Consider the following 17177-nt stretch of genomic DNA (forward strand, 5'->3'; position numbering starts at 1 on the left):
CCCACCAGTACCAGTAGGCTGACTCTCCCAATACCTCAGACACACCCTACCTCACTCCAAAGGCTTGGCTAAACCCCAGCATCCCCGCAGGTTTCGCTCTGCCCTCTTAGCAGCCTGGCCTCTTCCATTCCAGGGTTTCTTGGGTCTCCCATCATCTACTCCTACCCGACCAAGCTCATTCTTCTCCACTCCCTGCTTCTTGCTTCTACTCCTGTTCATCTTCATGTCTGTCATCAGTACGAGACATGCTCTTCTTTATGAGCATGTGCAGAGCAAATACCTATGATGAAGGACATTACAGAGATTGAGAGATGGGGTCAAAGACCATGGAGCCCTGGAGGAGGTGCCAGCTCTGCCACTCTAACACACACACACACACACACACACACACTATGGCCTTCAGCAAGGTATTCGCTCTTGGCTCTAGTTACCTTATCAAGCAGCACTGGTCAGAGCCTGTCTCTCCCGCTGGAATTTCCTTAAAGACTTAAACCAGTGCTTCTTAACCTTCAGAACACTGAGCCCCTGTAATACAGTTCCTCATGCTGTGGTGATATGCAGGATATCAGATATGCAATCCCTGTGAAAGGGTCATTTGACCCCTCAAAAGGGTCATGACCCACAGGCTGAGAAACACTGACTTAAAAGGCAAGCACCCTTGGAGTGCTGAGAATAAACCACTCAGGGGAATCTTAATTACCACTTCCCGAGCCCTGTGTCCCAAGGGACACACAGGAATACAGGATCACCACTGTTAGACAGCTCCACACAAAAATAAACAAAGATCAGGGCTGGGAATGTAGCTCTGTGGCTAGAATGCTTGTCTATGATGCATGAAGCCATGGGCTCAATCTCCAGTACCATATGAACTAGGCACGGCGACATGTACCTGTAATGCCAGTGATCTGAGCAAAAGAATCAGAAGTTCAAGGTCATCCTGGACCTACAGAGCAAGTTCAGGGCCAGCCTAGGCTAAAACCTTATCTTTAAAATTAAAATCATAATCAAAGCAGACTGACAGACACGCAGAGACGTATGAAGAGGGTAGCAATCTTTCAGGTAGCTATAGCAGAGAAATCTGGAGACTTGAGAGCAAAGGTTTTTCAGTGTGAGATGGTCTTTGAAGAAAACAGACCAGTGGGCAAAGGAGAGGGAGAGGGAGAGGGAGAGGGAGAGGGAGAGGGAGAGGGAGAGGGAGAGGGAGAGGGAGAGGGAGAGGGAGAGGGAGAGGGAGAGGGAGAGGGAGAGGGAGAGGGAGAGGGAGAGGGAGAGGGAGAGGGAGAGGGAGAGGGAGAGGGAGAGGGAGAGGGAGAGGGAGAGGGAGAGGGAGACTGGATATAGTGCAAAGTGACCCTGGACAGGCACAACAGCAGTGGTCCAGGGAGAGTCCTTAGTGCAGAAACCCTGAGGACTCCACAGTTTACTCATAAGAAACAGGGAGCCCCTGAAGAGTTTTGAGATGAGGCATGGTAGGCCTAAGGCTTTAGTGAGTGACCAAAGGTGGGGTTCTATGTGCATAAGATGAGCTCCCAGCTTTCCACCGTATGACTGCTCTCTGGAGACATGTAGATACATTCCCAGACACACAGGCCCTTGGGTACACTGTGAAGAGTTCCTCTTCCTGGAAGTGGGAAGTAGAATCTTTAAGGAGCTATTGGGGTGCCCAGCCATTCAATTAAGGGCAGAGAATCTGGGATAGATTTCTTAAGTGAAAATCATAAATCAGTACGATCTCTTTCAATAAACAATCCAGCTACCGACTCCCCATCAGCCTCTCTGCAGGATCCGGTTGTTTAGTTTAGAAGCAGCCAAACTCTTACTTAAATTAAGTGTCATCCCTGCTAAATGGAGACCAGATGTGTAAGCCAACAAAGGCATCTAATCAAGTTGGAAGAAAGGATTGCCGTAAATGAGAAACCCGAGGGAGGCTGAGATCCAGCAGCGCTGGGCAGGTGGCTGAGGGGAAGAGTCAAGCCAGGGCTCCAGACCAGAGGTCACTTGGCAAGGGAAGGCTGATGCTGTCCTAAAACCCAGACATGGGGGCGCTCATGGCTTCTCTCAAGGCAGTGAGAAAGCCAACACTCAGAATGTGCAGCTAGTCAGTCTTTTATCTCCACTTCTAAGACCGATGCCCCCGCCAAGTTTCCAAAGCAGGCAAAAACATCTTTGCTAAAATCTTCATACTAGCCAGGGCTAACCCTTTCCAGAGAAGGCCTGAACTAGGCCAAAATTCTCTTTAATCCCTCCCTGCCTCCGTCCAAAACCAGTGGATCTCAACCTTCCTGATGCTGAGACCCTTTAATACAGTTCCTCGTGTTGTGGTGACCCCCAACCATAACATTATTTCCATTGCTACTTCATAACTGTAATTTTGCTACTTTATGAATCATAATGTAAATATCTGTTTTCCAGTGGTCTTAGAGACCCCTGTGAAAGAGTCATTTGCTGCTACCACCACCACCCCAAGTAGGTCGAGAGCCCAGGTTGAGAACCACTGCCCTAAAGGCTCCCACTCAGTGCATGTGGCACATTATCCCACCATAGAAAAGAGACAGGGTTTGGAGGCTCAGAGCCCCTTCTATGTATTGGCTTTCCCGGAACCTCATCTTCTTTCCCCTTTTCTTTCTTTTAGGGACAGACTTTTATGGTGTAGCACAGACTTGTCTTAAACTCATGATCTTCCTGCCTTCACCTCCCCAGTGCTGGGGTAACAAGCACAAAGCTCCATGCCTAGCTTTTGTTGAGGGAGAAACATGTATGTGTACACATCCCTGTATGTCCATTTGAGGGTCCATGCTCACAGGTGTGCATACATTTGGAGGAGAGTCATGGTCATCTACTCTTTCATCCTCCACCTTTGGGGGTTTTGTTTTTCTTGTTTGTTTGTTTGTTTTGTCTTGTTTTAGACAGGGCCTTCTGTAGCCCAGGCTAGCCGCGAACTCACTATGTAGCCAAGGATATCTTAGAACACCCGATCCTCCCGCTTCTACTTCCCAATTGCTAGGATTACAGGTATGTGACATAATGCGTTGTAGCTTATACAGTAGGAGGTAGGAATCAAAATTGGAGCCCCATGCCCGAGAGGCAAGCCCTCTACCAAGTGAGCTATGCCGCCTGCCTTCTGCCATGTTTTAGAGACAGGGTCATGTCACTGAATCTGAATCTCGTATACTCCACTAGATTGGCTGGCAAGAAAGTTTGAGAGACCCGCCTGTCCATCATCACCCCCACCCCCAGCACTGGGGAGGCAGATTCAGGTCAACCATATGGATGCTAGAGATCCGAACCTGGGTCCTCATGCTTGCACAGCAATCACCCACTTACTTAGCCATATCCCCAGCCCCTCAGTTTTTCAATGGAGGAAAAAAGGGAGAGAGTAGAAAGAATGTATGCTCAGGGTTCAGGCCCCTACCAGCCCCCAAGCCCCAGCACATGGGCTCCTAACCTAACTGTTCATCAGCAGTTTCCACAGTTGTACCAGCTGGTGTCACAAAGCATGCCTGTGGCCACACTAACACAGGTTACTGTGGAAGTTCATACCTAAGCAGGCCAGCTCAACCAGCAGCCCAGAGAGGTTTAGAGGGCTAGAACTAATTTTAGCCACATAGACCCAATGTAGGCTAGTGTTGACTCTACGCAGGGCCAGGCCTAAAGAGAGGTCACAGCCACACTTGGCAAGAAATGTGCACTGCCCGAGTAGCAGAGGCTCCCAATGGGGTGACGCAGCAGCTCTTTCTATCTGCATTAGGAAGCCAACTTCGAGATCCCAGATCCTGGGCAGTTAGCAACAGAGCAATGTTGAGCAAGTGGCTGAACCATCTCTTCTGAAGCAACTCCCTAAGCTCAGTGAGTTAACTGCAGGGAAAAGGCACCAAGTAGCACCTCACTTCTAACACCTGGTGTCAAAGGTATGTGCAGTACTGGGGGTTTTAAGCAGACTCTTGAACTCTGCTCAGCGTGTCACCTGAAAGAAAGGAGGCCATGCCAGGGGTCAGACATGGCTTGTGCCTGTAATTCCACTATACAAGAAGATGGGGCAAGAAGACTCTGAAAGTGCTGGGCTAGCCTACTCTACAAAAATGAGACTCTGAGATAGCCACATAGACAGACAGACAGATAAATGAATGGTAGATGATAGATGGGTAGACACATAGACAGGCAGGCATATAGATAATAGATTGATAGATGATTGATATACACATACATATATACTACATATATACATAATACACACATATAAACATACATAAATAGACAGATACATTAAGAGAAACCCACCCCCTACTCCTGCTGTTTCCTGATTGTTCTGTGAAATGGCTTTCCGGCTCCTATCTCTAAAATTCTGGGGCTATGTAAAGACCACACTTAAAAATATTCACAACTCATATATACCCTGCATTAGTTGACTGCCTTCACACCCAGCTCCTCTTGGGCCAGAATAAACAAAGATCCACTTGGCTCTACAAGGGACAGAACAAGGCTGAGAGGACAAAGTGACAAGTGACAAGGACACATGTCAGTAGTCTGTATCTGAGCTACTGAGGAGTCCCTCTTTCTGGGAGAGGCTGACACATTGGGGGAGGTGTGCAATGGAAGGCAGGCAAGGATGAACAGTGGCCTGGGGTGGTAGGGTTGCGCTAGGAGGCCCAGCCTGCTTTTGTCAAGGAATAGAAAACGAGGCATGCTGGACCTTCCTCAGCTCTCAGCCACCTGCAGTATCCTACTCAGGATGTGCATCTTGAATAAGCCAGGACCCAAACTATTGACTCCCTGGCCCACTGCCAGCCCTCCCTGCGATCCAGGCCCTGGGGCTCAGCAAGGCAGTTAAGGGGGCTGGGGGGGGGGGGGAAGACAGGAGGCCAAGTTCCCTCAATGACTGTTTTCAGGAGGCCAAAGGCAGGTGTGGGCTCACCTCCTGAATCAGCCCTGGGGGAAGCCTAACAAAGCAGGTGCCAGATCTTCTCATCAGGAGGTCTGTTTAGTGGGTAAGGAGGCAGGGCACACTGCTAACAGAACACTAACAACACATTAACAGGGCGACTGCCACTGGAGACAACAGGGTTGAGAGGGATGTAGAGAAGCCATTTGTCACTCCCACAGCCAACCATCCAGTGGTTAAAAGGCCTCTCCAGGGAAGCAGATCTCATGCAGCCCAGAGAGTGTGAGGGGCAGCAGCTACTCAGTCTTGTTGATGCTGACTGAATACCCAGGGGCTGGGAGCTACACAGTGCACCCTGGGTCAGCAGGTCTCTGCTATGCAGGCTTTCAATCTAGCCCTGATGGGACAACAGAGGCAAGCAGGGAAAACCACCAGACAGGGACCGATCTCCTAGTCAGGACCCTGAACAAAGAGTTTGTGCTGCCAACTCCTGTACACTCTGTCCAGCTATAGCCCTCTATGAGGTCTCTCAGTGAATTCTTACAAACAGAAACTATTTACAAGATAGCTGGGGAGAGCCACAGTTCTCTACAGAGTGTGGTGGTAACACAAAAGACAGAAAAGCTATTTTGTAGGTGTCAAAAGAAACTTGTAGGGAAAAAAGGGGGGACACCGAAACTGGGCTCATGGAGAAGCAGCAGAAGCTGAACTGGGTCTTAAAGAGATGAGCTTCAGCCATCCAGAGAAAGGGGGTGCCTGCCAGGTAGAAGGAAGGGTGGAGAGCTGATAGGAAGATGCTCCCGACCTATGCTGGGTCATGCTTGTATTACTTGCAAAAGCCTATACACCTTGCTGGGAGCTCAGGGTCCAATCTAGAGATGGCAAAGCATCATAAAGAGCTGTACACAGGACAAAACCAACAGGGCTGCCTTTAGAGAGACAAGCTGTCTCCAGAGGAAAGGATGAAGGGAAGCTAGCCTCAAGCACAGGGACACAGAGGCCTCCACAAAGCATACACTACCACTCTACCACTGAGCTACACCCCGACCACTACAGTCTGCTATGCAATAAATGACAGGGCTCCCTCTACTTGGAGACGTCACCAGGGATCCGGATATTTGAGAAATATTTGTTTAGAAGGCAATTTGGCATGGGTAGCTCGGGCAAAATCTAGAGAAAGGAGTCTAAAGTGACCCTGAGGTTTGATGCGTACAGTGGCTGGGTAACGTGACTTTTACTGGCGTAAACTGGCATCCGTAAAAATCCAAGGGAAAGCAAAAAGCAAAGAGGAGAAACATCTGCAGAAATGACAAATCCAGGTTTTTGACACACCAAATTCAAGGTGGCTTTGGAACACAAAGTGGGATGGGAGTGCCACACAGAATATATGAATCTCAAGCTCTAAAACGAAGTTTATAAAATCAAATAATGGGCCTTCCTTACATCTAGTGCTATGCACTGCCTGGCAGTGTTCCCAGATAGAAGACAGACACAATCAGAAACACAGATGATACTGTCTGGCTAGACACTTGGAAAATGAGGACAATCGGCCTGCTCTTGTAGGATCTCTGAGCCAGACTCCAAGTCTCGGTTCCCAATCACAGCAGCGCCAAGCTCAGACTTTGCAGAGAAACCTAGATTCCCCACTCACCAGCTCTAGGCTAGAGCAAGCTGTTTAACCTTTCTATGTCTTAGCTTACTCATCTATAAAGTGGGATGATCTCACACTCACATCCACTTTTGAATGGATTGATACTTTTGAAGTGCTGTCTGCCGGTGGCCAGACACAGCAACGTGTCAGAGTGCAATCTAGACCCTGGTCTGTTGAGGCTGCATAAGGACAGGAACATAGAGCAGTGAGGTCACGAATATAACCCTGCTCTGTAAAACGCTCAGTAATACCCATTCCTTACTGGGTTATTGGAAACTAGGATCAAATCACAGTAGATATGAAAACCCACCTAAGCAACTGTGAAGACAACAGAGGCCACAAAGAGAGACCTCTCCATACAAGTCAAAGAAGTGTGCCTCTTGGAAGCTGTCCTTACTGTGGTATCAAAGCTGTCTCATTACGTACTACTGCATCTTTATCCTATATGGTGTGTATGATCCCAGGAGCACTCTGGTCATATATCAAAACCTGTGTCATATGCTAAGTACAGAAAGTCACAGGAGACCCGCCTGGGCCGTCAGAGCCTGGCTCACTTTTCAGCTCGGCACAGGTGTGGACTGATAATGCATACCATGACACAGATGCCCCTGGCTAGTGGAATAAATAGGAAGAGGTGACAAATATGCTATAAGATTTCACTGGTGTGAGGTCTGTAGAATAGATAAATTCAAGAGACAGGAGACAGGCCAGCGTTCCAGGGCTGGGATGAAGTTACTGATGAATAGGCACAGTTTATGACAGAGATCATAAAAGGCTTCAGATATTGACAGTGGTGAGGGAGACAAAATGTTGTGGTTTATTTAAACCCACTGAGTTTAAACCCACATTGCAAGTGGTTAAGATGAAAATCCATTTACATATGAATATGTCTTTAAAGCCAAAGAAGTCATTAAAGTGAGGATGCCCAATGTTACCTGTGGCCAATGGCAGAAAGATGAACAAAGAGTCCCCAAAGACTGCAACAGACATTCAGCATTTCCTTTTCTTACAAGAGAACAAACCTTGTTTAAAGGATACCCCATAGCCAGGCTTGGTGGTGAACGGCAACATCATCAAATAGCCGCCTAAAGCAAGAGGATCATTATAAGAAACTGGACCGTTGCAGGATGCGTTCTGACGTTCCTGTGGAAACTCAAAGACATCACTGCTGACTCTTAGGTATGCACTGCTGTAAGAGAGCCAGGACTCTTGTTTAAAAGCAACTGTGTGCTTTGCTTTAACAACAACTCTGCAAGCTAATGAAGTATCTCAGCCCATTTTTTTTTAATCATTTTGAACAGAGTGAGTGTAGTGGCTCACATCATTAATCCCAGCCTTCCGGAGGCAGCGGCAGGCAGATCTCTGGGAGCTAGGTCTACATAGTAAGTTCCAGGACAGCCAGGGCTATGTAGTGAGACCCAGTCTCAAAAGGGAGGCAGAGATCATTCCTGAATCCCTCTTCTTTGGGACAGAACCGAATTGAGTAACTTTTCACTCTGGTTCGAATTTAAGGATAGATGTGTGCGTTACTCATGTGTAGTCTCGGTACTCAGAAGCCTCTTAGTGACCTGGAGTCTCTTGAGATGCGGCCTGCAGGGAAAATTCCTACAAATACCCTGCCATCCCTCCTCAGGTTAATACACCACCATTCAGGCTTTCCTTCGGGCTGCTTTCTGAACCTAGAAAGCCCATCTCAGCTTCTTTCAGGCCCTGTACTTACTGTTCCCTCTGTGTGAAACACTCTTCCTGCAGAGAGCCATATGGCTCACTCCCTCTGCATACTCACGTATTTAAAGACTCACTTCAACACAACCAAGAAGTCTTCCCCAGCAAGCTGTAGAAAAACAGTGCTCGGGCCACCTCCGGCTCTCCCTGGTCTCATGTCCTAATTTAGGGGTCTGCAGAGAATTTATTCGTGACTCTGTATTTCTAGTCTCTCCTATTCTTTCTCACTATCAGAATGTTAGCTTCCACTGAGCAGGGACTTTGTCTTTCAGACTCTTTCAGACTCTGTGTTTCCAGAACCTAAAATAATGTTGGCTCAGAAGTCAATACTTTCTCCCCACAGAGAGTGAGAGGGAAAAAAATCGAGACAAGCTCTCCGTGCACTAATCTTTATGTTGATGAGAACGCTTGCCTAAGCCCACCTGGGAATTCTGATTTGTGTCCTTTGCTTAAAAGGAAGACAACCCCCCCCCCAAGCACTGCTGAGAACACATTAAGTGTTTTCTTAAGTTTAAACAAAACCAAGTTCCCTTTTGAAGAAAAACAAAAAGGCAAACATCCAGTGTTTGACCAGTTCATGTCTCATATATCAGAAGTATGATATGGAATATTAGCCAATAATAAAAAGAAATGAAGTGTTGGTGCATAAAAAACACAGGTTAACTGTGCAAACACTAAAAGAAGCCAGACACGAAGGTCCACATATTTAATTAGACCGTCAATAGCTAATGTCTAAGACAGGCAAATCCATTCAGGTTGGAAGTGAACTGGTAGAGGTTACTTGTGGCTGGGAGCCTCGGGGACATTGGGAGGTGAGAGGGTAGAAGCACAGAGTTAGCTAGAAGTATGTGGTCCTGTGGTAGAGCACTTGACTAGCATGCTGGAGGTCCTGAGTTTGATCCCTGATGCTGCAAAAACTTTTAAAAATCCAGAGTTTCCTTTGGGGAGGAAGTAAGTTCTATAATGACGCTTGCATAACGATATATATGGATATATACTAAATCCCACTGCTAAAATTATATAGTGTATGATGTATAAATTATATAGTCTATGAGGTATATCTCAATAAAGTCATTACCCAAAAAAGTATTGGCAAATTATAATATCATTTAAATATGTAAAACATGCATCTAGATATAAACTGCTTATGCATACAGGCCTTATATAGATTTATAATTTAAACACAAGTTATATTATATAACCAATAAATTCAAACAAGTCAGAGAAGACTTCACACTGAAATCACCTCTCTGTGAATACACAGTGGATATGTTATCTGAGCTCTCCAGTGCCCAGCCCAAGCAGAATCAGTAGTGATACTCAGAACGTCCACCACCAGGACCACAGTCAGTGCTGGGGTGCAGTGTGTGAAGGTGGCTCTGTATTGTCAATGGTTGATAGCTAAGTCCTAGCTGAGTCTTGGTACTGTCATTCCTATGACCCATCATTGGCTTCATATTTTGTACCCAGCACAGGTACCAACAAGTCAGAAAAGATACTAAAAGCAGCAAAGCCAAACACTTTCTGCAAGCAACTCAAATGGAGATGCCAGGGGCATGGCTGTTGCCAGTCCTCCATGCAGCCTGCATACCATGCAGGTGCTAGCTCCACTCCGGGTTACTTCCTTCTGTCTAGACTCTACAGAAGTCTTAATTCTTAGCTCCTACCTCTGCAAAGGATGCACAGACCGATTTGCCTTAAGAGAATTCATTCCATACACATGAAGAGACATCCTGCTCTCCTGTAGAGCATAAACAGTGAGGAGGCATAGACTGCCCACTCTGGAGGACACAGCAGGCACTCTCAGTAGTGATGGCTAAAAGCTAACGAGCTGTGCCAGCGTGGACAATGAGCTTAGTTTACTTTGTTCACAATAGGATCAAACGAAAACACAGTTTTTGAAAAGTCTTACAGAGAACTCTCAAATACCTCACTAAATGAAGATAAGCCAATATTTCAAGGGATCCTACTCTGAGAAACATTAATCTACAAACTGGTTAAAAAAATCAACGGGTCTCAGAGCAAATGAATTCATATCTTTAATAAAAACTAAGGGTTATCAGCTGCTTATCACTGCTCTCAATGGAGGGTTGTTAGAAAGGAAGCTTTTGGGGTTTTTGTTGGGGTGGTGTTGCTATTTTTAGGCGGTTTTGCTGTCTGTGTGTGTGTGTGTGTGTTATTTGTTCGTGGAGACACAGTATCACTAGGTAGACCTGGTTCATCTGCAACTCACTAAGTAGAGCAGGCCAACCCCAAACTTAGTGATCCCCATCTTTGCCTTCTAAACACTGGAATTGCAGATATGCAAGTGACAGGGCATTTTTCTGTTGTTTTGTTTTTGTGGTCTAGGGCCCATATCCTTGTGCGTACTAGGAAAGTCTACCACTGAACTGTAGCTGCAGCCTGCAACTATCATTTGGGTACACAGGCCACGTGTCAGGCACATCTGTTTGTGTTGTGTATGCATTCACATATTATCTGGTAAAATCTATCTACAGAAAACGTATCATATCAATTTTATTCATGATCAAACATTGACTGACACGTTAAGAACCTTGTCCAAAGTCCCCTGATCCCACGCAGAAGAAACACAATCTGACTTTAGTTCTGCCTCATCTTGTCCTTGAAACTTTCCATAAGTGGAAGAGCTTTCCCAATCCCTGCTAGAGCCTGGTGCCTCTAACCCACTGGGATAGGCACAATAATGCCCCCTCAAGCCTTTAAAGGTGCCATATCACATGACAGAATGGCTTTGCACTTTAGATGAGAGGATGAATCTTGACGGGGAAATATTGTGGGAGTCTTGGGAGAAAATGGATGAGAGAGAGACGATCACAAAGGTTTCCATCAGTGAGGCTACAGAATGTGACGCCATGCAGTGATGGGAAGCAGAGGTCACAGTGGCAGCCCTGCTGGCCCTGAAGACAGAGAGGAGGCACTTGCCAAAATCATGGGTAACCTCTGGGCATATCCAACCTCGTGACATGTGACATGGTGTCGCGATGTGAAAAGTTTGAATTCGAAAACCATTCGAAATTAGATTAACAACAATGATAAAGAAAGAATATCTCATCGTGTTGTCCGTTTATAATGGCATTCTGGGTCACCTTCACAGATGCTCGTGTCTATGTATGCATGCTTCATTCATACGTGCTCAGTGGACCTTGGGTTGGTTCCACTTATAAGGATGCTAGAAGAGCAAGAAACAGACTATTATCTAGGGCTTCCAGCAGAAAAGCAGAAATCAGGCTTACCAATGCCTTGGTGGCTCCCCATTTCAGGCTCCTGATCCCCCAGAACTACAGGATGAGAAGTTATTTTAAGCAGTTGCATTGTGCCTGGTTCGTACATCCTGGGAAGTGACGTGGCCAAGCTAACAGAGCAGAGGTGATACTTTCAGACTCCGACAAAAAGAGGAAAACATAATAAGAAAAGAGTCCACTGTTGACCAAGGCAAGCTACTCAGGAGAAAGGTCCAAGGTGATAAAAGGCCACAGTAGAAACCCTCTGCCATGACTCCAGTCATCAGCTCCACAAAGCCACCAGCCCATGATGAGCTACCGAGAATGCATCCAATGTAAGCCCTCCTAAAAAAACACCCAGGGCCTTTCAGGTTTTCCCATCCTTTTGTTTTCCTTAAGAAAAGTTCTCAGGGAAACTGGCAAAAATGGTAGCTGCTGGAGGAGGAGGTGGACATGGCCAGTTCCTGATTGCCAATCCACTGACTACCTACCCGTCCTGTGCGGCCACACTAGAGAAATCAAAGCATACTATGTAGCAATCTTGATTCTATTCTGCACCATTTTGGAAGCCATTTGCAATGTACACTAGAATGTGCCCAACCCCTAGTCAAAGAGGTCAATGGGAGGTGGGGGTCACGTGGTGGACACTAGAAATACAGTCATTCTTATGTCACCAGTGATAGGGATGTTGTGGCAGGAGCATGAGAGGACAAGATGAGCCATGCAAGATGGCTTCCCCAAGGAAGGAATGCGTTCGCTAAAGAGACTAACTGATAAAAGCAGCTAGATACAGCAGCTGGCTGTTCAAAGCAGCTAGAAGTCTCAGGGTATTTATCTGCATGTATGAAATGCTCTGAAACCCAGAGGAAAGGTATAAAAAAAATGATAGCAATGAATATAAATAGCCCTTTATGGTTTATAAAGCATTTTTTCACGCACCATCCCAGATCTGACAACAGCACCAGAGAGACAGGATGAGAAGTAGCATGCTGTCTTTTATAAATGAGGAAGCTGATATTAACAGCCGTCAGCTGCTTTGCCAAGGTCACACATTAAGTCAAGGGGAAGATTCAAGCCCAACTCTCATTACTCCTTGTTGAGAGCCCTCTTGACTATCCTGAATGCCCTTCCCAAGGAGACTACAGTGAAGCAGCAGGGACTGGTGTTGGTATCTGGGAACAAAGGACATGGGGTAGTTGGGTCTCATATTAGACACTGAAGATTCAAAGATGTTTGTGACAGGATGTGTGGTTCCTTCCTCCAGGACCAGACCTCTCAGAGCTGTGACAGCCGCATCTTAGAAGCCATCCAGCTGTGGCACCTGTCATCACTGGCTTATCTCTCTGTACAAAGCCTTTCCTGTCTCCCATAAATTGGGTTTAATCTCCCGGTTGCACTCACACTTCCTTGGCTTCTTTTCCCTTTATTAATGATGTACAGAGTACGTATTGCTGCGCATCGTTGGTGGGATGCAAAATGAAACCATTATGAAAAGGTTGTTGGAGGTTCCTCAAAGAACCCAGCTACTGCCAGGCACAGTGGCATGCCTTCAGTCCCAGCTACTCAGGAGGCTGAGGCAAGAGGATCATTTATGGCCACAAGTTCAAGACCAGCCTAGATACCCTAATGAGATGCCAGCTCAAATATTTAACTTACCATTACGATCCAGAAATCCCTTTTCTGGGTATATAAACAAGAAAAAAAAAATCAAAAAAAAGTTCTGAAAGAGACATTTGCACACCCATGTTCTCACAGAACTATTCACAACAGCTAAAACATAGAAACAAGTGACCATCAGTAGATGAATACATAAAGAAGATGTGGTTTGTCCATACAAAGTAACCTGCCACTATACAACACAGATGGACCAGGAAGACATGTCAGTACAAGGGGACAAATACTGCATCGTCCCATTCTCATGACATTTTAACTTAGTCAAAATCATCACAGAAACAGAAGGTAGGAAGACAGCCTCCTAGGGAATCAAGGAAGAGGGGATTGTTTTTAATTGAATTTCAGTTTTACACAAAGGGGGAAAAAAAGACTGGAGATCCTAGATGCAACAGTAGGGATACACGGAACTACTGAACTGTCTGCCTTTAAAAAGCACGGTTACCATCCACTTCTTAGAAACAGATTAAAAAGAGAAAAATAAAGAGTATCTAAGACGGACATCATAAGTTCAAAAAAGAATATGTGGAGAAGGTGGAAGACCAAATGAAGATGAAGAGAGGGCAGAGAAAGCATGCCAGCTGACGATGGAGTGTGATTTTAACCGAGTCCACACTGGGGCATGGGGCTGGAGATGAGCAAGAATGCATCCTCCAACCAGAGCCCCAAGTCCTAAGAGCACCGAGTTCGGGGTCGAGCAGAGCCCTTCACTCCCTGCATGCATCCTTTGGGAAACACAGGAATCTTTACTGCCACACCACAACACAGCTCTCCAGAGAGGACCAGAGGATGAAAGCTACAGAGGTTAGCAATGATGGGCATGGTGACCCACACCTGTACCATAGCACAGGGCAAGGAGATCTCAAATTCAAGTTTAGACTAGGCTATATAGTGAGACTCTATCTCAGGAAGGAAAGAAGGAAGGAAGGAAGGAAGGAAGGAAGGAAGGAAGGAAGGAAGGAAGGAAGGAAGGAAGGAAGAAGGCAGGCCTTGGCAAGACACTCACATCTCACCTGTAAGCCTCTCTGGTCCTTATCAACAGCTGCTCTCAGGCTACCTACTGCTCTGGCCAAGCCCTGGGGTCTGGGGCTTCTAAGCCCAGCAGAGCACCCAGCAACCAAAATCTGCAGTGTCCTATCCAGTATTAGCCTGGCACCATTCAACATAAAGGGACAGTGTCAGCTGTAGTCCTTTACACAGAAATCCCATGCCCTAGTTCTTGACAGCTGTAATTACAGCCCAAACAGCTTTTGAAAGGCAAAGAGAAAGAAGAAAATAGCAGCCTGGACCTAGCAGTGAATTGTGGGGCATGGGGGGGCAGGGGGGAGAAGACACACAATCAGAGCACTTGCTACTAATGGCAACCAGTCCACACAAGCCACTGGACAGCCAGCCCAAACAACTTTCTGACCAATTAATTTCTCCCTCTAATGTAATGAGCTGCTCATTAAGTGCTGGAAGCAGCTTCCACAGAGGGGGCTGTAGGAAGAAGCTGGCACAGCTCACAGGTAATGAGCGGAGAGGAGCCTGCCACATTCCAGGCTCAGATTCCTGCAGATCCCAAGACCAACTGGTGCCATACCCTGTCTGGTCCGCCCCAGCTTCCAGGTAATGTTTTCCCATGCCTCTGCCCATTCTAAGTTGTGTTTCTACCACAAGCCCCCTTTCTGGGAAGGTGCCATGTCTCAGTCCTTTGGTTCCACCCAATTAAGGTCAAGAATCACAATCAGCATTCCAAGGACCCCTCCTCAGGACACCAGGGGCCACAGCACAGCCTGAGTATGAACCCCGCAAGCTGCCTGTCAACAGTAACCTGACCTGAAATACTTAGACTGCTTCAGGTTCCAGGTCTCATCCATGAAATGTAATGCCAATATCCTCACCTCATCTAAAGTAGCTATAAATAATAAAACCTATTCAATATTAAAACATCTAAAAAAAAGCATCCAGCATGGAAGCAACTATTACTATTGGTAAAGATAACGCTTTCAGGATGATGGTAATATCGGCAACAGCCATTCTCTGCTCCATCAGTCAAACGTAAGTAACAGAGAACCTTGGTGGACACCCGAGTGTAGGTAGCTCCAGTCCCAGTCTTTCTATCATAGCAGGGAGCACAGCGCAGGGCCTCTGCTTCTTCTATCCATGCAGGAGGGCAAAGGGGAGAGTAAAGCGGCCCAGAAGTACCAAGCCCCCAGCCGGCAGCCAAAAGGGGAATAAAGTGTGCAGCTTTTCCTTGAGACCAAGAGGAAGTGATAGAATGGACTCGGGTCACATGTTACACTCCTGGGCCTCCAGCACTCCTCAATATTTCTTTGAGCTTCACGTTAGTCTAGAAAATGACATGGCATGATCCTCTAATGTTGTGACTACTCAGCGGAATTACTCTCATGAAAGTACTTCAAGGGGGCTGGTGAGATGGCTCAGTGGGTAAGAGCACCCGACTGCTCTTCCGAAGGTCAGGAGTTCAAATCCCAGCAACCACATGGTGGCTCACAACCATCCGTAACGAGATCTGACTCCCTCTTCTGGAGTGTCTGAAGACAGCTACAGTGTACTTACATATAATAAATAAATAAATCTTTAAAAAAAAAAAAAAGAAAGAAAGTACTTCAAATCTCCTTATTCCCAAGGACTGTTCTCTAGAACAGTCTCAGTAAAGTCATCAACGTGGTAAAGACGAAAAGGCTCAAAGGCCGGAAGCATCAATGAGGCACGCAGAAAGCCAACAGCAAACGTGGTTACACTCCCTGCCTCCAACGCCACCGATGTCAGTGAATGGAGGCTTCTGTTAACAGGATAAAGAATCAGCTCCAAGGGAAAAATGGAAGCTGCAGCACTTGTCCTCTGTTTTCTGTTTAGGTGAACAGATCACTCCAAAGAACAATGACACAAGTCAGGCTGCACCCAGAGAGGACCAAGCCAGCCACCCTAACTCCAACTCACTCCACAACACAAGAAGAAGCCCCACACCCGAGCAACCCCAAGCCCACCTCCAAATAAATGCACAGTTCGGTTCTGGTGCAGGGCTCCCGACCGAGTTCCTTCACGCTCCCTGCTCCAGGGACCAGAGTCAGATGGCAGTAGGTTGCCACACATACCAAACTCTTCCAGGGTCACAGGAAAGGGAAGGGGAATGAGTGCACAAAGCTTACACAGCCCGAAGCCTCAAACAGCTGACCAAGGAAGTTTTGTTGGAATCTCATATCCAGTCGTAAAATTTCACTTAAATCCTCTATCCTGTACCACAATAAATTACCCTTTTAACACAATAAATTTACCCTTTTAAAATGTTTTGCTCAATTACTAGATGCTTGCTAAACTTTTGCTCAACATTTGCCAGTCTCCTTTACTAGCCAACACGCGGCGCATGCATATCAGTTGGAAGCAGGACACGAAAGAGGGAGGATGCTGTTATTCAGCCACAATCTTTGGCCCTAGTTCACAGTAGTTTCCCCAACGATACAGGAATATGGGATCTGGGGCCTGGAATGGGAAAGCCATCCATTCTGGCTCTCTCGGCTCTGGTGAACAGGCCCACAGCAAGGAAACTTGAGTTACGGATGGATCCGCACACAGCCCCACCTCTGACCACTCACCCGGATTCTGCGCATGGCAGCCACGATCTCAACCCTGCTGTTGGGTCTGGGCACATCCAGGCTTCCCACGTACTGTAGAAAAGAAGCAAAGAGAAAATGAGATGGCGGGGAGGCAATGTCCCTAATCACAGAATGTCAAGGGTGCAAAAACTTTGAGGCCACATGGTTTCTCTTCCCATTTTACAGAGGAGGAAACTACAATCCCAAGGGCTATCGTCTGCTTTTGAAATTGTTTCTAGATTTTAATAAGAAGTAGGCAGCTAACCAGAAATGGCTGCTTCCATTTTCATCTTGCTCCTAATGTAGCAAAGCCCTGTGTTTGGGGTAAGCAGGCATCTGAATCAGAAAGGCTCCTTGTAGAGTTCTGACCCTGTCTATAGGACATGGTAAGAGCAATTTTCTTTTTTCTC

The 17177-nt window shown here is 46.6% G+C and overlaps 1 protein-coding gene across 4 annotated transcripts in view; it reads right to left on the minus strand.

The window, feature by feature from the left end:
• The window catches only part of CUNH1orf226 (chromosome unknown C1orf226 homolog), a 295496-nt gene that overhangs the window by 203616 nt on the left and 74703 nt on the right, over positions 1 to 17177 (minus strand). For all 4 annotated transcript variants that reach the window (XR_015048409.1, XM_085842790.1, XM_021163356.3 and 1 more), the window contains exon 2: positions 16768 to 16839. Coding sequence is in view for 3 of the 4 variants with exons in the window: in XM_085842790.1 (XP_085698916.1) it covers positions 16768 to 16839 (72 nt within the window). In the remaining variant the exon portion in view is untranslated. The remainder of the gene's footprint in view (positions 1 to 16767; positions 16840 to 17177) is intronic.

Source organism: Mus caroli, unplaced genomic scaffold, assembly GCF_978045245.1.
Source record: "Mus caroli unplaced genomic scaffold, Mus_caroli_1 scaffold_1, whole genome shotgun sequence".
NCBI lineage: Eukaryota > Metazoa > Chordata > Mammalia > Rodentia > Muridae > Mus > Mus caroli.